This window comes from Nannobrachium achirus (assembly GCF_963921795.1).
Source record: "Nannobrachium achirus genome assembly, chromosome: 15".
In the NCBI taxonomy this organism is placed as follows: Eukaryota; Metazoa; Chordata; class Actinopteri; order Myctophiformes; family Myctophidae; genus Nannobrachium; species Nannobrachium achirus.
The window spans coordinates 49,957,572-49,982,957 of NC_137822.1; the positions used below are offsets into that span (position 1 = coordinate 49,957,572).

General features: G+C 42.2%; 3 protein-coding genes across 3 annotated transcripts in view; 1 reads left to right on the forward strand and 2 right to left on the reverse strand.

Annotated features, from left to right (window-relative positions):
- The window catches only part of LOC308299920 (uncharacterized protein), a gene marked incomplete at its 5' end in the record, with an annotated part of 38,931 nt that extends 33,511 nt beyond the window's left edge, over positions 1-5,420 (reverse strand). Inside the window, 2 exons of the mRNA XM_080743698.1 lie at positions 2,791-2,901; positions 5,284-5,420. Of these exons, the coding sequence (XP_080599824.1) occupies positions 2,791-2,901; positions 5,284-5,420 (248 nt within the window). The remainder of the gene's footprint in view (positions 1-2,790; positions 2,902-5,283) is intronic.
- Positions 5,421-14,275: 8,855 nt separating this feature from the next.
- capslb (calcyphosine-like b) lies at positions 14,276-17,896 on the reverse strand (the record flags this gene model as incomplete). The annotated part of the gene is made up of 5 exons (XM_080743284.1): positions 14,276-14,377; positions 15,931-15,984; positions 16,184-16,339; positions 17,106-17,283; positions 17,760-17,896. The coding sequence occupies 5 exons, from the start codon at positions 17,894-17,896 to the stop codon at positions 14,276-14,278; spliced, it is 627 nt and encodes a 208-aa protein (XP_080599410.1).
- Positions 17,897-23,565: 5,669 nt separating this feature from the next.
- The window catches only part of lmbrd2b (LMBR1 domain containing 2b), a 40,382-nt gene continuing 38,561 nt past the window's right edge, over positions 23,566-25,386 (forward strand). The window contains exon 1 of the mRNA XM_080742979.1: positions 23,566-23,673. The gene's annotated coding sequence lies outside the window, so the exon portion shown is untranslated. The remainder of the gene's footprint in view (positions 23,674-25,386) is intronic.

A 25,386-nucleotide genomic window follows, 5' to 3' on the forward strand; every position in this document is an offset into this window, starting at 1 on the left:
TCGCAAGCAATCATTATACAACCTGGGCGGATGGATGTGGACGGTATGAAAAGTGTGTGTGTGCGTGGGTGGCTGCGTGCGCGCGCCTGTACATGTGTGTGAGTGAGAGAGAGAGGGAGGGAGGGAGAGATGGAGAGGGAGAAAAAGAGAGAGAGAGATCTGTCGATCAGCAGCTGTCTTTCTCTGACGAACGCTATACAATGGACGTTAATTAAGCGGCGGGGGAAAGTGTTATATAGGAGGACGATATGGACCAGAACGTCATACTTTATTCGAATGTATTGTCTGACCCGTTTCCATTCACTTTTGCGCATTTAGTTTATCCGATTAAGCCTCAAAATCCTCCTCCTCCAAGCGTATAATCTTTTTTGCGGATAATGAAAGTTTATTCGCAAATTGAAGTGTTTCCATAAAAACATTTAGCGAATCAGCCGTTAATGCGCAAAAAGTAGTTTTATGGAAACGCCACTACAGTGTGTGTGTGTGGTTAAACAGTGTGTCTATGCCAGACAGTAGTGGCGTTTCCATAAAACTACTTTTTGCGCATTAACGGCTGATTCGCTAAATGTTTTTATGGAAACACTTCAATTTGCGAATAAACTTTCATTATCCGCAAAAAAGATTATACGCTTGGAGGAGGAGGATTTTGAGGCTTAATCGGATAAACTAAATGCGCAAAAGTGAATGGAAACGGGTCAGACAATACATTCGAATAAAGTATGACGTTCTGGTCCATATCGTCCTCCTATATAACACTTTCCCCCGCCGCTTAATTAACGTCCATTGTATAGCGTTCGTCAGAGAAAGACAGCTGCTGATGATCGACAGATCTCTCTCTCTCTTTTTCTCCCTCTCCATCTCTCCCTCCCTCCCTCTCTCTCTCACTCACACACATGTACAGGCGCGCGCACGCAGCCACCCACGCACACACACACTTTTCATACCGTCCACATCCATCCGCCCAGGTTGTATAATGATTGCTTGCGATGGAAATTAAAACTCAATAGGCCTACAGGTTTGTTTTATATCAGCAGAAATATATCCAGATAGTCACTACCAGCATGGGAACAGCGCACGGGTGACGGACTGACTCGCTATATGTTGCTCTTGCAAGTACACGCCCACTGCCTGATCTACAAACCCTACAACGTAGCGTGGAGGGACACAGTTTGATCTTGGAAATCTACTGTTCCGTGCGCCACACAGTCATACGACTAATCATAAATCAGGCACCATGGCATGAGAAGCAGACAGCACGCAGACCAGTTTAGCAGCGGAGAGAGAGGGTATAAAAGTCAGAGAGAGTAACAGAGGCATGGATGGAAACGTGTCAAAGAAGTGAACTCATCGTCAAAATGGGACACATTCCTTATTGAAGCGTTTTTTTCCTCCATTGCGCGAAGCGATGCGATGGTGTGTTGTGTGGATAATACGTTAATGTGTTTGTGTGCGTGTGCGTGTGCGTGCGTGTGTTGCAAGGCGAAGCTCTCAGAACAGCCCCGTGACATTTTGTATTCATTATATTATGTATTATTGCATTGTTGTGTCGCTTGTCGCTCTTCTTCTGCAGTTATAGAATGTCGTAGCACTGAAAAGGTGCGCCACCTATTGGTTTTCCAAACGAACTACTACCCTTATTCGAATGACACCCGCAAATGGAAACGGGCTAAATTCACTTAGTCTAAATGCGCATTTCTGATAATACGCTTCCCTAATGCGCTTAAGTTTATGGAAACGCCACTAGTGTGTGTGTGGTTAAACAGTGTGTCTATGCCAGACAGTGTGTGTGTGTGGTTAAACAGTGTGTCTATGCCAGACAGTGTGTGTGTGTGGTTAAACAGTGTGTCTATGCCAGACAGTGTGTGTGTGGTTAAACAGTGTGTCTATGCCAGACAGTGTGTGTGTGTGTGGTTAAACAGTGTGTCTATGCCAGACAGTGTGTGTGTGGTTAACTCATACCCTGCCAAACCCGAGGAACCCGAGAATTTCGCGATGTCCCTCCCTGCCACGCCCGAGGAACCCGAGAATTTCCGCCATTTTGAAAAAAAAAAAAAAAAAAATCAAAACATTTTTTTTTTCAAAAAATGTTTTGGGACCCCAAAAACGTTAGTAGGCATGATAGCGATCGCGAAATTGCTTGTTTAACCCCCATACAACCCCCATACAACTCAGGTAGCAGACCTCCAAGCTCACAACAGTGTAAAACATAATGGCTGCTATCTCATGAATGCCTGAACGGATTTCCATTCGGATTTTTTTGTTTGAAAGCTGTGAGCAATGTGGACACACGTGGTGCATTATCTAGGCATGGGTGTGCATGATCCGTGCACTATGAATTACATGGAAGTCTATGGAGACGAATGGCAGTTAAAGAGTACGAAGGTATTGTTAAATGGCAGCATATGAGTTAAACAGTGTGTCTATGCCAGACAGTGTGTGTGTGGTTAAACAGTGTATCTATGCCAGACAGTGTGTGTGTGTGTGGTTAAACAGTGTGTCTATGCCAGACAGTGTGTGTGTGGTTAAACAGTGTGTCTATGCCAGACAGTGTGTGTGTGGTTAAACAGTGTGTGTGTGGTTAAACAGTGTGTCTCATGTAAGGCTAGGGCTCCACCAAAATGACGGCGTCGGACGCCATCAAAAAATGAACCGGGGCGAATTTGAGCGTCCGACGCGGACGTTGACGTCGGCAGTGGAGCACCCTTCATTAATTAAAACGGGAGCGTTCCCAGCGTTGACGTTGACGCGACGCTCGACGCGCCCGGTGGAGCCGGGGGGTTAGCAACTCACCGTCGAGTCCTGGGTTTTGCCTCTTCCTGAGCCAGGGACACACGCTTCCGCCGAGCTCGCCTCTTCTGAGACGGAGTCTTTGGCATGAGGTCAGGCTCTGTGGAAACCTCCCTATTAACACACACATAAATAAAACACACGTTAACATCATGTTAACCTCCCCGTTGGACATGTACAGAGGAGGGACAGTGAGATGGTTTGGACAGAGGAGGGACAGTGAGATGGTTTGGACATGTACAGAGGAGGGACAGTGAGATGGGTTGGACATGTACAGAGGAGGACAGTGAGATGGTTTGGACATGTACAGAGGAGGACAGTGAGATGGTTTGGACATGTACAGAGGAGGGACAGTGAGATGGTTGGACATGTACAGAGGAGGACAGTGAGAAGGTTTGGACAGTGAGATGGTTTGGACATGTACAGAGGAGGGACAGTGAGATGGGTTGGACATGTACAGAGGAGGACAGTGAGATGGTTTGGACATGTACAGAGGAGGACAGTGAGATGGTTTGGACATGTACAGAGGAGGGACAGTGAGATGGTTGGACATGTACAGAGGAGGACAGTGAGATGGTTTGGACATGTACAGAGGAGGGACAGTGAGATGGTTGGACATGTACAGAGGAGGGACAGTGAGATGGTTGGACATGTACAGAGGAGGACAGTGAGATGGTTTGGACATGTACAGAGGAGGACAGTGAGATGGACATGTACAGAGGAGGGACAGTGAGATTGTTTGGACATGTACAGAGGAGGACAGTGAGATGGTTTGGACATGTACAGAGGAGGGACAGTGAGATGGTTTGGACATGTACAGAGGAGGACAGTGAGATGGTTTGGACATGTACAGAGGAGGGACAGTGAGATGGTTTGGACATGTACAGAGGAGGGACAGTGAGATGGTTTGGACATGTACAGAGGAGGGACAGTGAGATGGGTTGGACATGTACAGAGGAGGACAGTGAGATGGTTTGGACATGTACAGAGGAGGACAGTGAGATGGTTTGGACATGTACAGAGGAGGGACAGTGAGATGGTTGGACATGTACAGAGGAGGACAGTGAGATGGTTTGGACATGTACAGAGGAGGGACAGTGAGATGGCTGGACATGTACAGAGGAGGGACAGTGAGATGGTTGGACATGTACAGAGGAGGACAGTGAGATGGTTTGGACATGTACAGAGGAGGGACAGTGAGATGGTTTGGAGGGACAGTGAGATGGTTGGACATGTACAGAGGAGGGACAGTGAGATGGTTGGACATGTACAGAGGAGGACAGTGAGATGGTTTGGACATGTACAGAGGAGGGACAGTGAGATGGTTTGGACATGTACAGAGGAGGGACAGTGAGATGGTTTGGACATGTACAGAGGAGGGACAGTGAGATGGTTTGGACATGTACAGAGGAGGGACAGTGAGATGGTTTGGACATGTACAGAGGAGGACAGTGAGATGGACATGTACAGAGGAGGGACAGTGAGATTGTTTGGACATGTACAGAGGAGGCCAGTGAGATGGTTTGGACATGTACAGAGGAGGGACAGTGAGATGGTTTGGACATGTACAGAGGAGGACAGTGAGATGGTTTGGACATGTACAGAGGAGGGACAGTGAGATGGTTTGGACATGTACAGAGGAGGGACAGTGAGATGGTTTGGACATGTACAGAGGAGGGACAGTGAGATGGGTTGGACATGTACAGAGGAGGACAGTGAGATGGTTTGGACATGTACAGAGGAGGACAGTGAGATGGTTTGGACATGTACAGAGGAGGGACAGTGAGATGGTTGGACATGTACAGAGGAGGACAGTGAGATGGTTTGGACATGTACAGAGGAGGGACAGTGAGATGGCTGGACATGTACAGAGGAGGGACAGTGAGATGGTTGGACATGTACAGAGGAGGACAGTGAGATGGTTTGGACATGTACAGAGGAGGGACAGTGAGATGGTTTGGACATGTACAGAGGAGGGACAGTGAGATGGTTTGGACATGTACAGAGGAGGGACAGTGAGATGGTTTGGACATGTACAGAGGAGGACAGTGAGATGGACATGTACAGAGGAGGGACAGTGAGATGGTTTGGACATGTACAGAGGAAGACAGTGAGATGGTTTGGACATGTACAGAGGAGGGACAGTGAGATGGTTTGGACATGTACAGAGGAGGACAGTGAGATGGTTTGGACATGTACAGAGGAGGGACAGTGAGATGGTTTGGACATGTACAGAGGAGGACAGTGAGATGGTTTGGACATGTACAGAGGAGGACAGTGAGATGGTTGGACATGTACAGAGGAGGGACAGTGAGATGGTTGGACATGTACAGAGGAGGGACAGTGAGATGGTTTGGACATGTACAGAGGAGGGACAGTGAGATGGTTTGGACATGTACAGAGGAGGGACAGTGAGATGAACATGTACAGAGGAGGGACAGTGAGATGGTTTGGACATGTACAGAGGAGGACAGTGAGATGGTTTTTAGAACCTACCCCGAGAACAATCGTGTGGCCTCCTGCTGGATCTCGTCCAGCCACAGCATGTGGACGTTGTCCACCTGGTCAGTGAAGTCCTGGAGCTCCTGACCCACCATGGAGCTGATGCTCTTCAGCTCACTGAGGAACGCCATCCTGGCTGGAAGCCTGGAACCATTCATTAGAAAACATCAACACATTAACTCTCAAATACCAGGAACGCGCCCAAGTCGCGTTAGATTTGAACCACTTTAATCATTATTTTATGCTTTAACTATTGAAAAATAGCAGATATACAAGCTCACAGCGCGGCGCTGCGAGCTTGTAGATCTGCTATTTTTGAAAAATCGTGAAGATCTGTGCAAGTCTTTGAATATCTTTGACCCGCTCTTTGACCAGACTTCTAAATCCTTCCTATAAATCAGCTGTTCTCAAACTTTTTCATGTCCATATGGCCCACCCCTAGTTCTTGACATGAAAAACTTTGAGAAGCACATGATAGAGAGATAGAGAGATAGATATTAGAGCTGTTACCCTAAATGTAGTCTCACGAGGCCAGACTGTTGCCTCCGCGATTTGGGCAAATGCTCCCGGCATACAGTAGAGCCCTGCAAGCCCGACGGGACCCGACCAGGGCCCGGCCCGCCAAAAACTCATTTCTGAAACTCATCAACGGGCCTAGGGCCGGGCCGGGCTCAGAACCATGCTCGGAATATTTCGCGCAGTGAATTTCACACATGACGTCAGGGTTTCCTGCAGGAAAAAGTCTTGACCAGGGGGGGATCTCGCGCCCGCGCAAAGCGCGGGCGCCGAATTTTTTTGATAATTAATTAATTAATTCCAGTAATTAATTCACTTAATTTTTAATATTAATTCTTATTTTTGCCCTCAAAATAATAAGAGAACATTTATCATTTTTGGCCTAAAGAAGTAAAGAGAAGTGTCTTAATTATTTTCAAGGTATTTGTACTTTACTTGTCTATTTCCAGTTTTCAGTATTTTGATTCCTTCTACTCCACCACAATTTCGGATCCAAATATTGTACCTTTACTCCACTACAAAAACATACATTTTATTTGCATAGACCTGATTGCTTGTTTCTCTCACAAACAAAACATGGCAACGCTGAGCAAAGTTAGACGGTCGGAGTTGGAGATGTGTTTATCTTAACACACAAACACTTGCAAGCAGGCTGGACACACATGCAGCTCAGTAACGTGTGGATATGTGTCGCTGTTGGGAGGAAACGTCGGAAAAGCAGTGTTGATCACCAGCCCAGGAGTTTGTTCTGACTCTTTGAAAACAAAGACACACACGCGCCTCTCTACCTAGCGCTACTCCTGTGCCTGTTTTGGGGGATTGAGAAAACTCACAGCTAAAGACTAGTTTCTCCATAACAGTCACTTCATGTTCGCACAATGAGGCATGTCGCTTTACGGGTTGCATTGCGCGATTTTGAATTAGTTGCAGGCAGTTGAGCGCTCATCGCGTCCGGATGCACGTCTTTTTTTTGCATAATGTGAGCCTGTAGATTAGCGGTTTTCATCAAGCTCACACGCCAGCAAGCCTGCACTGCACAACGTTTGTACGGGAGGGACTGGGGGGGAGAGAGAGAGAGAGCGAGAGAGAGAAACGGAACACTATTGCCCCGTTCAAGTAGGCTAAAGAAACATATCCAATGTTAATGCAGGCAGCATGTAGGATCCGCATTTGCAAACTGTTGACTCGCTGGGAGGTGAAGATGATGAAAACGTTTTGTTGTGGTTCTCATCTGGCATCGCGTCCCATCGGACACATAGCGGCACTGTTAGCATGTCGGCTAATAATATAGCTCTCCCTCTCTCTGCAAGTGTGTGTGTGTGTGTGTGTGTCTAATGACGACGACGTGAAGTCTCTTTGCAAAAAAGGGGTATGGTGTATGCTCTGCACGCTGCAGCCATACAGCACAGCACAAAAGAATAAAAAATAACAACTATGTAACACAAATCTATCTGGTGTTAATGTGCGTTGATAGACAGCGCAGCGAGGCAGGATGCATGCACATTCTTGAACACATTCCAGAGCCGTGTCGCCTGCCTGTACGCTTTTAGGAGGAATTTTGCATCATTTTCCCTGGACGTCTGGCCGGGCGGGGGCGATATCAGACCGGGCGGGGCGCCCGGCCTATATAACGGTGGCGGAAACCCTGGACGTCTCTGTGTGCGGCTGTGGGCATAGCTAGAATGGAGAGTGTGAGTGAGTCAGTGCGGTGCTGCCTCGCATAGCCTATAGTCTTCTAGGCTATGGGTTCTATCCGTATCTATAGCAACACGGCTCTGATTGGTCGTGACATGAGTACATTAGCCAATGGCCGCGATGAGCCGAGGGCTTTACGGCTTTTCTTCTGTCACACACTCACACAAACTATGTGTGTCACTGGACCTTTCAGACGCAAATTTCGGTGGTATGTGACAGTATGGACTCCCCTTGAGAGTGTAGCTGCTGCACGCAGCAGTGAAAGCCACGCACGTAAATATTTAATTAAATAATTAATAAGGTGACAGGCTTACGGGCCGGGCCGGGCTCGGTTCTGAAACTCACCAACGGGCCTGGGGCCGGGCCGGGCCTTAATTCCACGGGCCCGGGCCGGGCCCCACATTACAGGCCCGTGCAGGGCTCTAGCATACAGTCTGGCAAACGGAAATAGAAACGATGAGTGCGAGATAAAGCGGATGTGACGCAACCGCTCCCTTGTGCAGTAGCAATAACAAGTCCTACTGGAAGCGTTAAGTCTCCTTTCAATATTTCTGGGGGGGTTATTTCATCTTTCTCTGGTGTTATTGGTGTTACCTCCATGATTTCAAACGTTTTCTTAAACTATACACGCATAACAAGAATATGTTGCTAAAATGATGAGTGTGTTTCTGTTATGTTTCCAATGGGATTACAGTTCAGTGCAGCAGTGGCTACTTCCGATACTCGCCGTTCGGGAGCTGCCGTTCCAGACTCTATATAGCATTGGGAGATTGTGGAATAGTTGTCTGGCTACGCGAGACTACCCTAAACGTGCTCTAAAGACTAAAGAGAAGTGTTGGCAGAAAGGAGGGGAGGCCAAAAACACACACCTGGAGACACTGGATGAGCAGGAGAGGAGAGCAGCGGTTGGTTGGAGGAGTCAGAGAGAGGAGCCGCTCCACCCAACAGCCTGCAGCAGAGACAGAGAGACATCATTTAGGGACCGTGTTACAGTTACAGTACACACACAGAAATATTTAAACTTTAGTCCAGTGATGTTACTAGGTTTTCAATGTAATGGGTCCCGGGACCCACAGGTGGTCATTCAAATGGGTCCCAGAAAAGTTTTATGAGTCCTCAATACAATGTTTTCGAGCACTGTGAGCTTGTATATCGGCTATTTTCAAAATGTTTGCCTATTTCTTATATTTATTTTACAATTTGGCTAATGTTTGAACTTAGAACTACTAAAACTTCTAAAACATGTGCCCCTAATGAATTCGGGCGCGCAAAATGGCATCAGACGTCGGTGGAATCAAAACATTGACGTTTCTATCGCCTGTTTAAGACTTTCTACGTGGATTTTATTTGTGTTAACATAGGATAAAGTAGTATGCTTTCACCCATGAACAATGGTGGTGTCTAGATAGATACCTTTATTATCCCAAGGGGGAAATTCAGTATCTGTGTCTGTGGAATTTTAAAATGTTTTTCTTTTACCGCGACCCGGTAAATTATTTTAACATGGACTCCAATGGAGGCGCATCCCCGGGACCCCAGGACCATGACATGAATGAGTCCCTGGGCGACTTGAATGAGTTTTTGATGCGGGATGCGCACGTAATGATATCACCGTTTAGTCAAGTCATTATTTAGGGCAGGGGTTTTCAAAGTGGGTGACGGGGCACCCTGGGGTGCCGCAAGATGATTTGATAATATTTGGAATTTATTTCGACAAAACTATTTATTATCAACTTGAAGTACAGTATTAAGTTATTTTCAGTCAGTTCCAACCAAAATGTCTGTTATCTCAACGTTTTCCTCGCAACATAATCACTAAAATATCGTCACTGTCGGGCAGAAACCTCGTATCTCCAAGTTTCAAATGTGTACGTCTTTTGGTAAAGCAAAGCCCTGCTTCATCATACAAAACTGTCGCACAAAACGAGTGAAAACAGCAGATCTACAGGCTTTTCTTCCTATCGCCAAAAGAAGCCTGGGTTTCCGAGGCTATCACATTGTGGTTCTGTGGATCAAATGATGAATAAATAATGGACCTTCATAGTGGACCTTCATAGGAAAATATTATATATGTTTAATTCATATTGTATTCATTTATATTTGTATTGATTGCTTGAAGAATGTATTGTCAGGTTGCAACAGGGAAAAGTTTCATGACAGCACAAATAATTGGGACAAGGTCAACTAAAAGAAGCTTTTCGGTTTATTTACACAGGAACCACTTTATGTATCTCTTAACAAGTAACATTCCTTGACCCTTCTTTGTATATGCTTACTGTTTGTATAGACTGTTTCTTTCTTTTTGTCCTGACTATATCTGATATAGATAGATAGATAGATACCTTTATTATCCCAAGGGGGAAATGTAGTTGTCCAGTTGTAGCACAGCAGTATACAGTTATTTACAAAGTTACAGAGAAGTAGAAAAAAAAAAGATAAGAGTAAAAACAAGAGCAGTACAGTACCAAAAAGAGAAGGTGCATCAATAGAGGGGGCGAATTAAATATAAGTATATATACATAAAGTGTCTTACAAAAAAGAAACCAAGCAGTCAATGCTAGTTAGTGCAACAAGTATCTCACTGTCATTGTTAAACAAGACACATACTTAGAAACTACCAACACAACCTAATAGTGCAATGTCGAAAAACAGTGCGAGAAAAAAACAAACAGACAACAGAAACAGCTCAGAGCAGAAGAAACTAGGTAGTGTGTCACCGCAAGACGCACATGAGCACTCTCCCTGGAAGGTCCTTAGAGGTCAAAGTCAATACAGCAATAGTTCCAACTTAATAGTGCAAAGTCAAAAAAACAGTGCGAAAAAAAACAATACAAAACAGCTCAGAGAAGAAGAAACTAGGAAGCATGTCACCGCAAGACGCACATGAGCACTTTCCCTGGAAGGTCCTTAGAGGTCAAAGTCAATACAGCAATAGTTCCGTCAGTCTAAGTTAGGAAGTCCTTTTCATTCGTCCGTTATGTGTCTCGTTGTACAGCTTAAGGGCAGCCGGTACAAAAGATTTTCCTACTACTGCATAGTACTGTGTTCGGTCTATCTGTCATTCAATGTTATATGAGTTAAATATCTATCATAGTACTGTGTTCTATCTGTCTGTCATTCAATGTTATATGAGTTAAATATCTATCATAGTACTGTGTTCTGTCTGTCTGTCATTCAATGTTATATGAGTTAAATATCTATCATAGTACTGTGTTCTATCTGTCTGTCATTCAATGTTATACGAGTTAAATATCTATCATAGTACTGTGTTCCGTCTGTCTGTCATTCAATGTTATACGAGTTAAATATCTATCATAGTACTGTGTTCTGTCTGTCTGTCATTCAATGTTATATGAGTTAAATATCTATCATAGTACTGTGTTCTGTCTGTCTGTCATTCAATGTTATATGAGTTAAATATCTATCATAGTACTGTGTTCTGTCTGTCTGTCATTCAATGTTATATGAGTTAAATATCTATCATAGTACTGTGTTCTGTCTGTCTGTCATTCAATGTTATATGAGTCAAATATCTATCATAGTACTGTGTTCTGTCTGTCATTCAATGGTTTCCTGTGGAAATAATCCAAGTGCTTTCCTAGGATCTCCTTTTAGTAGACCTTGTACCAGTGAACTGTACCGTCATGAAACTGTACCTTTTCCTATGCAAACTGACAATAAAGTCTTCAATCAATCAATCAATCAATGGTTTGGTATAGCAGCCGTTTGGAGGTGACTTTTGTTTTCAGATATTCATCATTGTGTTACATTATATTGTACTAGACCTTACCCGTTTGAAGATATGTGCTCCAATATATGTGCAGAGTGTGGGTTATGGAGAAAGTAACTGTAACTGAGAATATGTGGGGGCATCATAATGTAAGGAGCAGCCCATGGAGGAGTGTATATTTTTTGATGGATACAAATAATTTAACAGCTAAATTAGGTGAATAGAAGTATGAGGATGTATGCGCTTGCTCTACATAATTTTGCCATACCCGTCGGAAGATAAGACACACATCAAATGCACCCGGTGCATGAGTGACCCGTGCATGCAGGCAAACCACATGAGAGAGAGAGAGAGAGAGAGAGAGAGAGAGAGAGAGAGAGACACTGCAACATTCCTAACTGTGAGATTGGTGGGTGTGGGGTTACAGATCCCATGGCCTGGAGGAACGGACCGTTGCCCTGACAACAGGCTGAAGTTGAGTTGAACAGAAGTGGTATAAAAACGCTAAGAAATAGCTTGAATTTGGTGAAAATGGAAATCGGGCTCCGTCAGCCTCTGTATAATGCTAATGGCCAATGCGCCATGTGAAAATTGGGATCAGTTGCTGAAGAGATAAAGGTGGAAATGCATTTGTGACTGACCTACTGACTGACTGACCTCTCTCTAAAATTATATAATGGATGGTTAACATGGTTAAACCACTCTCTCCACCTGCCCCGAGTTTATACACACATTGCATTCTACCGTTTACCTTTTAAAATGGCGAACATAGCAGATCTACAAGCTCTCAACGCGTCGCGGAGGCGACGCGTTGAGAGCTTGTAGATCTGCTAATGTTCACCGTTACGTTAAACTAGCACTACAGTACAGTGTGTTGTTGCTAGCCTGCTAGCCGTTAGCACGGCCGTTAGCTCCACGATAAGGCGATAAAGGACGATAAAAACATGGATAAAATGGTTTAAAGTCAATAAAGAAGACGTTACCTGGTCGGGAGGAAGGCTGTTCAGCAGGACAGTCAACTTTAACAACTTTAATAAGACTTTTAAAGGCTGTTGTGGTGTTTTTACTGCGTTGTTGTGTTGTGTTGTTCAAACGCTCCCGCTGAAACACAAACCACGGATATCCTTCTATGGTCACTTCCGGAGCTTCAACCCGCCGGCCAATCAGCACACGGATATAAAGCTGTTAGGGCGGGACTTCCTCCTCCGTCGACCAATAGGAAACCTCCATTTTCCTCCCCATTTAATAATAATTATAAAATAATAATAATAAGAAGAACAACAACAATTAGACTATATTCTATAATGACGATAATACAAATGATAAAAATAATAATAATAATAGTTTTTTAATTATTATTATTATTCAGAGAGTTAAAGGTACCAAATCCTCCAGTGTGCAGTGTGTTATTTAGAAATTGAAGCTTATAATAATGTATAAATGTAGTTATTGTTGTGATGAGTTTATGTGAACTTTTTTCTTATTTCCACATAACAACTATTTGTTGTATTACTGTAGGCCTACAGTATTACTGTATGTGTGTTCACTGTGTTGGTCTACTGTTGAGTGAGAAAACTATGTTGCACATTAAAGCTGATATGCTTAGAGAGGAATACATTAAATACAATACAATACAATACAATACAATACAATACAATACTCGACCTAAAACAAAGTCGACCCAAACTTGTTTCCCTTAAGCTAGATGCAGAATAGACCGAAATCAAATCTTTGCTTCTGGGGGTCCCTGGAACAAAATATTTTGCAATAGGGGTCCATCCATGGAACAAAATATTTTGCAATAGGGGTCCATCCGTGGAACAAAATATTTTGCAATAGGGGTCCATCCGTGGAACAAAATATTTCGAGATGGGGGTCCGCGGCCAAAAACACATTTTGGGGGTCCTTAACCACTGATAGGCACGTTCTAAAAATGTCTTCCTAAATCCTAACAGTTTTCTGAAAATAAACGTAGGCCTATGTTGCTATCATTTTTTCTCAAACTGTTCCTTCCTGCTCCACCAGGGGGCGCTTGGAACCACATCACATGAGAACCAGAGCTTCACTCTGTCTGTCTGTCTGTCTGTGTGTGTGTGTGTGTGTGTGTGTGTGTGTGTGTGTGTGTGTGTGTGTGTGTGTGTGTGTGTGTGTGTGTGTGTGTGTGTGTGTGTGTGTGTGTGTGTGCGCGCGCGCGTGCGTGCGCGTGTGTGTGTGCTGTATGTATGTGTATTAATTTATTTATTGCCAAATTTACAAATATTATGTAATAAAGAGGCAAACGTTTTAGAAATAACTGATCTGCAAGTTCACAACGCCTCGCATGTGAGCTTGTAGACCTTTTATCTACATGTGAAGCTACACTGACATTATAATGGAGTCAAGGTGACCTAGGTACATTAGCATCAAAAGTAGCAGATCTATAAGCTCGAAACGCAGCGCAAAGCTCTGCGTTTTGAGCTTGTAGATCTGCTACTTTTCCTACTTTTGAATTTGAAATCCTGAACTAAGACAGTTCTGAACAGACAAGGTTTCCACTTGACAGACTCTTTATTCTCCAGTTTCTGTTGAAAGAACACTTCCTGTTTTTACATGACATGAAATACAACTGACACAAGTATTCACACATAATAACATGTCTATTGCATTAGAATACAGTCCTCAATAACATTTAACTTAGCTGTCTACCGTTTTGTTGGAAAATATTAACAAACACATTGAAACTGTAAAAGAAATAAAAAAATAAAAATAAAAAAGATGTCCAAATAATTATCGTCTGTGTCAAAAGGAGGATTGATAACAGAATATGTTAACTTAAAACATCTATTACTTTTCACTAGAGCCTACAAAAGGACACATTCTCTTTCAGGATATAATTATATAGTGCTAAAACAAGGTTACATGCAATCATTACAGTCACAATTTCACTCCATCAAAGGTTCTGCGATCACGTGGGTCCTGGGCAAACGTCTCATTTCTCTTTTGGGTCTCGAGACTCGGAAACCACTGATATGCGTAGTGTATCAGCCAAAGGTCAAAGTTGAAAGGTCATAGCTTCCATGCGTTCTTCATCATCAGAATGAAGTAAACGTCTGTGTCGATGGACGCACTGACGCCAAAGTAATAATTCATAAACTCTTCTTTGGTCACCTGCAAAAACACAACACAATGTGTAATAAACACAGTATATATACTATATACTTACTGTATGTCTAAAAAATGGACAACACAATACTATACTGTATGTCTAAAATGGACAACACAATACTATACTGTATGTCTACAATGATAAATGGTGCATTTATACAGTGCCTTTATCCAAGGTGCTTTACAGAGATTTTGCAATACATTCACCCAAAAATTCATAGTTTTTCCATCGTAGCCCGTGATCGAACTCGGAACCCTTCGTTGATAAATGAACAGTATTTTAGTCGACTAAATGAACAGTGTTTTAGTTGACTAAATGAACAGTATTCTAGTCGACTAAATGAACAGTGTTTTAGTCGACTAAATGAACAGTGTTTTAGTCGACTAAATGAACAGTGTTTTAGTCGACTAAATGAACAGTATTCTAGTCGACTAAATGAACAGTGTTTTAGTCGACTAAATGAACAGTGTTTTAGTCGACTAAATGAACAGTGTTTTAGTCGACTAAATGAACAGTATTCTAGTCGACTAAATGAACAGTATTTTAGTCGACCAAATGAACAGTATTCTAGTCGACTAAATGAACAGTGTTTTAGTCGACTAAATGAACAGTGTTTTAGTCGACTAAATGAACAGTATTTTAGTCGACTGAACAGTATTTTAGTCGACTAAATGAACAGTGTTTTAGTCGACTAAATGAACAGTATTTTAGTCGACTAAATGAACAGTATTCTAGTCGACTAAATGAACAGTGTTTTAGTCGACTAAATGAACAGTATTCTGGTCGACTAAATGAACAGTGTTTTAGTCGACTAAATGAACAGTGTTTTAGTCGACTAAATGAACAGTGTTTTAGTCGACTAAATGAACAGTGTTTTAGTCGACTAAATGAACAGTGTTTTAGTCGACTAAATGAACAGTGTTTTAGTCGACTAAATGAACAGTGTTTTAGTCGACTAAATGAACAGTATTCTAGTCGACTAAATGAACAGTGTTTTAGTCGACTAAATGAACAGTGTTTTAGTCGACTAAATGAACAGTGTTTTAGTCGACTAAATGAACAGTGTTTTAGTCGACTAAATGAACAGTATTTTAGTCGACTAAATGAACAGTATTCTAGTCGACTAAATGAACAGTATTCTAGTCGACTAAATGAACAGTATTTTAGTCGACTAAATGAACAGTGTTTTAGTCGACTAAATGAACAGTGTTTTAGTCGACTAAATGAACAGTATTTTAGTCGACTAAATGAACAGTATTCTAGTCGACTAAATGAACAGTGTTTTAGTCGACTAAATGAACAGTGTTTTAGTCGACTAAATGAACAGTGTTTTAGTCGACTAAATGAACAGTATTCTAGTCGACTAAATGAACAGTATTTTAGTCGACTAAATGAACAGTGTTTTAGTCGACTAAATGAACAGTATTCTAGTCGACTAAATGAACAGTATTCTAGTCGACTAAATGAACAGTATTTTAGTCGACTAAATGAACAGTGTTTTAGTCGACTAAATGAACAGTGTTTTAGTCGACTAAATGAACAGTGTTTTAGTCACCTTTCCATCCTTGTCGTAAGGAGAGTCGAAGCTGTCCAGGAAAGTTCTGAACACCTGGAATGGAACATATGAAGATAAGAACATCATGGAATGGAACATATGAAGATAAGGACATCATGTCTATGGAATGGAACATAGAGGTGTTGACAAGATAGAGGACGTCATGTCTATGGCGTTGTGTGCTTATAGATCTGCTATTTTCACAATAGAACCATGTTATACAAAATGTTGGTTCTGGGTACTAGATAACTACCTGTTCTTCGGTCCACTCTCCGTTGCGGTACTTGGGGTGGTTCTGGGCGTTGTAGACGCCCCTCAGGTCCTCCACGGTGATCACCCCGTCGCCCGTCTTGTCCAGCTTACGGAAGGCCTGCATGATCACCTCCTTCCTGGCCGGGGACATCGGCGGCTGCAAGACAGGAGAAATCTCACCCAGTGAGAAGAGAGCCGTGCTATTTAGCCTAGTCTCGCGTAGCCAGACAACTATTCCACAATCTCCGAATGCTATATAGAGTCTGGAACGGCAGCTCCCGAACGGCGAGTATCGGAAGTAGCCGCTGCTGCACTGAACTGTAGTCCCATTGGAAACATAACAGAAACACAATAGCTCAGACAGAGTCATTATAATGAACTGTAGTCCCATTGGAAACACAACAGTAACACAATAGCTCAGACAGAGTCATTCTAATGAACTGTAGTCCCATTGGAAACATAACAGAAACACAATAGCTCAGACAGAGTCATTCTAATGAACTGTAGTCCCATTGGAAACATAACAGAAACACAATAGCTCAGACAGAGTCATTATAATGAACTGTAGTCCCATTGGAAACACAACAGGAACACAATAGCTCAGACAGAGTCATTCGAGCGGCCTATTCTTGTTATGGGTGTATAGTTTAAGAAAACGTTTGAAAACATCATGGAGGTAACACCAACAACACCAGAGAAAGATGAAATAACGCCCCCCAGAAATATTGAAAGGAGACATAACGCTTCCAGTAGGACATGTTATTGCTACTGCACCAAGGGAGCGGTTGCGTCACATCCGCTTTATCTCGCACTCATCATTTCTATTTCCGTTTGCCAGACTGTTGACGGGAGCATTTGGCCAAATCGCGGAGGCAACAGTCTGGCCTTAATTAATATATTATTAATATTAATGAGTTAATTACCCTCAGAGTTAGCAGGAACTCATCAAAGTCGATGGTTCCGCTGCCGTCTCGGTCGAAGGTCCTGAAGAGACTCAGAGCTTCTTCTCTCTCCATCAGAACACCGTAGTCGTTTAACCCTTTAAGGAACTCCTTCACATCCAGAGAGCGACTGTTGTTGTCGTCCATGATCTTAAAGGTCCTGCAAGGGAGATAGAGAGTTAATGTTGTTATTATTATTATCCATCCATCCATCCATCCATCCATCCATCCATCCATCATCCATCCATCATCCATCCACCATGGCACCATCCATCCATCCATCCATCCATCCATCCACCCATCCACCCATCCATCCATCCATCCATCCATCCATCCATCCACCCATCCATCATCCATCATCCATCCATCCCCCCCCACCTCTCCAAAGATAAGCCCTCTGTGTGGTAAACCTGGCCTCAGAGAGGCCTGCCGAAATTAATCAATTATTCAATTAATTAGACTAATAATCAACAAATAAAAATAAACAAAATCAATGAAATGGCTTCAACAGATAGATAGATAGATAGATAGACAGACAGACAGACAGACAGACAGACAGACAGACAGACAGACAGACAGACAGACAGACAGACAGACAGACAGATAGATAGATAGACAGATAGATAGCCGTCTCACCTCCCCAGTCCCTTGATGCCAGATGACCCTCGAGCCAGGCACTGCAGGCGGAGTCTCTCCACAGGATCTGAGCTCACACACAGCCGTCGCTTGGCGTTCAACGCCATCTCTCTGTCATGTCTCGATGTCCCTGCCATCTGAACATATATATAAATATATAAAATATATAAAAATTAGGGCTGGGATGCGATTAAAAATTTTAATCTAATTAATTACAGGCTCTGTGATTAATTAATCGCATTTTAATCGCACATCGATATTTGAGCTGAGAAGCATTTTTTTTAAATATAAATTTCGCATCCACTGGGCCAAGCAAAGCGCTCTGATCGGCTACTTCTCCCTTTGCGCTTGTTGTCTCTTCTTGGTTGGTGCATCGTTATGATCGGTATGCCCGAAACTGAAGGTTCTGTGGTGCAAAAACTAAGTGCGATTAAAATGCGTTAATTTTTTTAATCGCGTTAATTTTCTGTAATTAATTAATCGCAATTAATCAGTTAAAGTCCCAGCCCTAATAAAAATATATAAAATATATATCATTTACTGTCTCGATGTCCCTGCCATCTGAACATATATTAAAATATATAAAATATACCAGTAAGACTCCCTAATCGGGAGATAAGCGACCGTCAGGTCACAGTATACAGATCCATATTGATGAGATGAGTGTATACATACTGTGTACCGATTTGCGTGATTTTAGGGCAAAATCTGTTGGAGCAGTGGCAAAAAATGTGTTTAAAAAAATGGGCCTGATGGTGGCGCTATATGGGACAGATCCATGTTGATGACATGAGTGTAGACATACTGTGTACCGATTTGTGTGATTTTAGGGCAAAAATTGTAGGAGGATCGGGGCAACGGTTGCGGAGCAGGGAAAAAGTGTGACGTGTGACGTGTGACTGACTGACTGACTGACAGCCGGACAGCCGGTGGAGGTTTTGGTAGTAAATGCGACCTGACGGTCGCAATAAAAATATATAAAATATATATATAATTTACTGCCTCAACGTTCATGCCATCTGAACATATATTAAAATATATAATATTTTGTTGTATTGTTTTAGTGTTTTTAGTGATGCACTGATCGTTTGGCACTTTTAATTTCCTTGTACTTGTGACAATGACAATAAAGATCTATTCTACATAAAACATGATAATTATTTACTGCCTCGATGTCCCTGACCCCCCCCCCCCCCCCCCCCCCCCCCCATCACACTCGTCCCTTCCATCAGTGGCGTCAGTTCAGAAAAAGCTAAGGTATGGCAACATGACTGGTGTCTTGCACATGCGCGAAGGAATTACATACAAGTAAGTACATTTTACATTTTAAACAGCTGACCTGCGGAACCTGGGAATATACCATTTTGTCAAGATGGGGAGAATATAATTATAATACCTTGTTATAGTGACCATTGTGATAAATTTTGCATTTGTAGTTATTTTACTGTAATTTAACAACATAATAACCAGAACAGATAGACAAAGAGACATTCATGGATTTATATTTAAAAGTGACTTTTATTTTCCCCCCTGGACCCAGGGTATGGCAGCTGCATACCCCTGCCATACCCAATTGACGCTGGAGCCTCACCTACAGTAGATATTGTGAGGCTGATCTGCACCTATCGTACATAAATACTGTATATATACGGTGAAGTTGTTAATTATACCGACCAGTTGCACATGGAACACACTGTGAAGTTGTTGCGACCGTAGGTCGCATATACTATCAAACCCTGCCCTGCTCATATCTCCGCAACCGTTGCCCCGATCCATGCCAAATTTTGCACACACACTCCTTACCTGCCAAACTACAACCTCCGACCCCCGGAGCTCCAGGGACCCCCAGGTCCCTGGGGGACCCCCAGATGTAAAAAATGACCAAATGTGCTAAACTGACCAAATGACCACCCCAACGGGGCTGCTCACGGGGAATTCCCGGGGACCACCGACTCCTGGTGCTCCAGAACGGATGCAAAAGTGGTGGCGCCCCCAGTGGAGGACCCCCTACACTGCAGCTCACATAAAATGCCGTAACTCCGGCTAGGAGCGACCGGGACAGCCGGGGCCGGTACCTATTCGTCCGCCTTGCCGGCGCGGAGACCCCACCCCTCATTTCTCACATGGCCCTCTTCTAGCGCCACCATGAGGCCGATTCTTGCAAAACACATTTTTGGACACTGCTCCTACAATTTTTGCCCTAAAATCACGCAAATAGGTACACAGTATGTCTACACTCATCCCATCAACATGAATCTCTCCCATATAGCGCCACCTCCAGCCCGATTTTTAAAAACACATTTTTGGACACTGCTCCTACAGATCTTGCCCTAAAATCACGAAAATCACTACACAGTATGTCTACACTCATGTCATCAACATGGATCAGGAAGATTTTGGCAAAACACATTTTTGGCCTATTTGTGGAGATAAGTGACCTACGGTCGCTTATCTCCCGATTAGGGAGCCTTACTGGTTTACAACAAGTTAAAGTACAGTAGATACTACGGGAAAAAAATGCCATTGGTGCATAAAATACACCAAACTTTATGCACATGTACAGCTGAGATGCTTTTGTTTTTCTTTTTAAATGTTGTTTTTTTGCTTTTTATGCCTTTCATTGATCGTGTACAGTAGCCTGACAGGAAATGGGTAGAGAGAGAGATGGGGAGTGACATGCGGCAAAGGTCACCGGATCGGGAATCGAACCGGCGACGCCAAGGCAACCATGCCTGTGTGGCGGTGCGTATGTGGTATGCGCCTTGACCAGTAGGCCACCGGAGTCATTATACCAAGTCATTATTACTTATTTTATCTTTAGTTGTGTTGTGTTCTGTTGTTCTGCTTTATTTTATATATATATATATATATATATATATATATATATATCACTGCATTGTCTGAAGGAAGCCAAACTAGAATAGGGTTTTACTCTTATGTACAAAAGACCTAACAATAAGCCTTGAACCTTGAACCTTGAACCTTGAACCTTGAATCAAAGGTTTTATGGCAGGGATCAGCAACCTTTTTGAAATGAAGTGCCATGTTTTTATTTCGTCATAGTCAGTGTGCAGGGGGCGTCAACTGGGTATGGCAGGGGGTATGCAGCTGCCATACCCTGGGTCCAGGGTATGGCAGGGGTATGCAGCTGCCATACCCTGGGTCCAGGGGGGAAAATAAGTTGCTTTTAAATATAAATCCATGAATGTCTCTTTGTTTATCTGTGCTGGTTATTATGTTGTTCAATTACAGTAAAATAACTACAAATGCAAGATTTTACAAAATGGCACTTTAACAAGGTATTATATTAAATTATATTCTCTACACTTGTATTCTCCCCATCTTGACAATATGTTATATTCCCAGGTTCTGCAGGTGCATTATTGTTAATTTTAACATGTTTTTATTTACTAACATGCCAAGTTTAGCTGCACTTGAACAACCGTTCCAGCCAGGCTGCCATATCCAGCCCAATAAACCCTAGAAACTAGGGGGAAAAAATAAAATGTACTTCTTAAAATCAATGTAAAATAAATGTATCTTGCCTGTCGCTAAGGTATGGCAACATGACTGGTGTCTTGCACACATGCGCCGCACACATGCGCCTTCACGCGCGTGCAAGACACCAGTCATGTTGTGCCATACATGAATATCATAAATCCATGTCTAAAAAGTATTACAGGAGACCACTCAAAACAAGGATTTATAAATAGAGAAATAATTAATGAAGGCAGTGACAGACAGTTATGATATCTATGTTTCATTACACAACAGACTAATGTAATGTTTCACATCATGTCTCTGTATGTTAATAATAACACAATAATAAACACTTACTATGAAGATGATGATTCTGTCCAGTTGACACTCCCTCTCCAAGCGTTATGGTTGTCATGGGAACCACCGCCCCTTCCGGTAGGAACGTCAACTTCCTGTGCAAACAATTTTTCCTTATCAGCCACACACACACACACACACGCACGCACGCGCGCGCGCGCGCGCGCACACACACACACACACACACACACACACACACACACACACACACACACACACACACACACACACATTCTGTCATGCGTGACAGATCCTCCATTGAGGGGTTTCCATGACAACGACGCCCTGTGTCACGTGTCCAGTTTTTTAAAGCTAGCCTTTTGTGTTCTCCTGAACATGACGTCAAATATCTATTATAGGTCTATAAAAAATAAACTGTAAACCATAAAGAAAAGTAGTTTTGTTCTCTCTGAAATAAAGACAGTTTAGTGACGTTGGAAGCCTTTTCTCCATGCTGGTAGATGAATGTTTGTTAACAAACATTAAATACACTTTAATACACTTTTTATTTTGTCCAGAAACTAATCACAAGATGCTATCATTGTAGCCTATTTGCTCCACTGCGCCCCCTAGCGACAGATGTGCTCAGCTGACCAAGGACATGTAGGTGGCAGCAGTGTTGCCATGTCTGCCTATTATAAGCGACTTTTGCTGTAAAGTTACTATCTATGTACATTTTGTTTTTGTTTTTGTTTTTTTTGGGGGGGGCTTCTGTCTCTAAAGTGTAGTTGATTAACTGGGCTTCTTTAGTGTAGTTCTTTATTATTAAGTGTAGTTCTTTATTATTAAGTGTAGTTCTTTATTATTAAGTGTAGTTCTTTATTATTAAGTGTAGTTCTTTATTATTAAGTGTAGTGTAGTTCTTTATTATTAAGTGTAGTTCTTTATTATTAAGTGTAGTTCTTTATTATTAAGTGTAGTTCTTTATTATTAAGTGTAGTGTAGTTCTTTATTATTAAGTGTAGTTCTTTATTATTAAGTGTAGTTCTTTATTATTAAGTGTAGTTCTTTATTATTAAGTGTAGTTCTTTATTATTAAGTGCTTAATACTTTTCCTTGTTTGTTTGTTTGTTTGTTTGATTGATTGATTGATTGATTGATTGATTGATTGATTGATTGATTGATTGAAGACTTTATTGTCAGTTTGCATAGGAAAAGGTACAGTTCACTGGTACAAGGTCTACTAAAAGGTACAGTTTCATGACGGTACAGTTCACTGGTACAAAGTCTACTAAAAGGAGATTCATGAAAAGACTAAGCTTATTTCCACAGGAAACCATTTAAGTATCTCATATAACATTGAATGACAGACGAATAGAACACAGTACTATGCAGTAGATATGTAAAGAAAAGAAAAATGAGAGAACAAAAAAAAGAGTCTAAACAGTAAGTAAGTAAGTATATACAAAGAAGGGGCAGGGGAGGGTAGGGTTGGGCTAGGTTAGTTTTTTTTTTACCAGTTGCGAACGGCTGCTGCCTGTAAGTGGTTTTTCAGGGCAATTTTAAAGGATGCTAGAGATCCACACTCCTTTATGGCCCTTGGTAAGGCTTTCCATATTTTGGTGGTGTAGCAGAAAAAAGAGTTTGACCCTTTGTTGGTTTTTACTCTTGTTTCTAAAGTGTAGTTTGAGATACATAAAGTGGTTCCTGTGTAAATAAGCCAAAAAGCTCTCCTTTTAGTTGACCTTGCACCAGTGCACTGTACTGTCATGATGAAACTGTACTTTTTCCTATTCCAAACTTCTAACAAATTCTTCAATATACCGGATCGCTTATTTTGTCTTGCAAAATCTGGCAACGCTACGGGCGAACACCGACCATGACACCGACACGTCACCATGCACTTCCGTATCCGCTCCAGAGCGGATGTGCGAGCAGCGAGGCTAATCGGCCCCTCCTCCTCCTCCTCCCCTCCATTCCTCTCGGTGTGTGTCTACGGTGTGTCTGCTCTCCTCTCCTCTCCAGTCTATCTCAGTGTGAGCAACAACAACAATGGATGCTGCTTGGAGCTGAGAGTCTCAAACATCTCATCTGATCATTCTGAGGGTTTAATAAACACTCTGAGATCTACAGTAAGGTACAGTCTTTATTATGTTCATCTATCATACTGTTAATGTACTGTTAATGCTTTATTAATGCTCTATTATCATTATATACATCATGCCTGGGAGCTAGCGTTAGCATCAGGCTAGCTGCACTCAGTCAGTCGTCATCATCTCATTATATCATCTACATGATGTTGAAAACAGCAGATCTACCAGCTCACCCGTGATGATCTGCTGTTTTCACTGTAGTGTATAAACGTTTGTTGTTGTTTTAAGATCGTTTATAAGAAGCCAGATTGTTTTGTGGACATCAGATGTTGACATTAAGGTCGTGTCATGTTTGATGCTGTTCATTATGGAGGTCAGCTGATCATTACAACCCATAACATGGGTCACGTGGTTTAATTCATTGATCACATACTGGTATGACAGGGGTCTTCAACGTTTTCAGGCCAAGGACCCTTTAGTTGAGAGAGAGAGATGAAGCAGGGACCCCTTAGTTGAGAGAGAGAGATGAAGCAGGGACCCCTTAGCCGAGAGAGATGAAGCAGGGACCCCTTAGTTGAGATAGAGGTGAAGCAGGGACCCCTTAGCTGAGAGAGAGATGAAGCAGGGACCCCTTAGCTGAGAGAGAGATGAAGCAGGGACCCCTTAGTTGAGAGAGAGATGAAGCAGGGACCCCCACAACCTGTTCATAGATTCCATATAGTTTCATTGTTTGACAGCACAATCATCAGTGTATTTTGGATTCATGTCAATTTGTGTTTTCAGATGAAAACCACAAATGCAGTGTAAAACATCACAATTCTCTTACCAAATTGTAATGCTGTGATCACTGACAAGGGAAAAGAGGATTGAAAAAGACCTCCGCCTATGGAAAATGTGCATTCATTCTGAATAGTGAAAAAGACTCCAGACCTCTTTGGAGACATAGTGAATAGAGAAATTGTCCATCAAGGTGTCATCAATTGATAGGCAAAATCTTATGAATATATTTCAAACTATGTAAACTCTACAGATGTTTTAGTGAGAGTAGTGCTGTAATATTAGTAATGTTAAAGTATAGGGTGAAAAATGATAAAAACAAGTAATGATAATGTGTAATAATAATGTAATATGAGTAATGCATGGATGAAACATACAATGGCAGCTGATTATATGTGCTGTAGGGCCCCTGTAGCAGAATCAACATTGAAATTGTAATTTGATTTTGTCTCTATCGATTTATTGACCAATAACAGAACAAAACCAGTTGTGTGACTGGTTGTGGGAAGTCAGCTTCTCATATGGGGCTTAAAGGAGTAGTTCACCCCCAAAATGACCTTTTTTTCTATTGATTAGTCACGCCATGGAGACTATAGTTCAATAATATTTTTTTGTTTTTTGTCACATTCCTAAGACAAAAATTTGATTCGAGTAAATTTACCCCCATTGATTCCGGATGGGGACCCGTTTCGAAACGGGTCCCCATCCGGAATCAATGGGGGTAAATTTATTGTTATCAAATTTTTGTCTTAGGAATGCGACAAAAAACTAAAAATATTATTGAACTATAGTCTCCATGGCGTGACTAATCAATAGAAAAAAAAGTCATTTTGGGGGTGAACTACTCCTTTAAGTGGTTAAAGGACTTGTGAGCTCAGTGCAGGGCTAACATCATCATCATTGGTCCCATGTTGTCATGTGAACAATCTGATCATCATATGGTTGTCTATCAGCTGATCTGTGACTAGTTGACGTCAGAG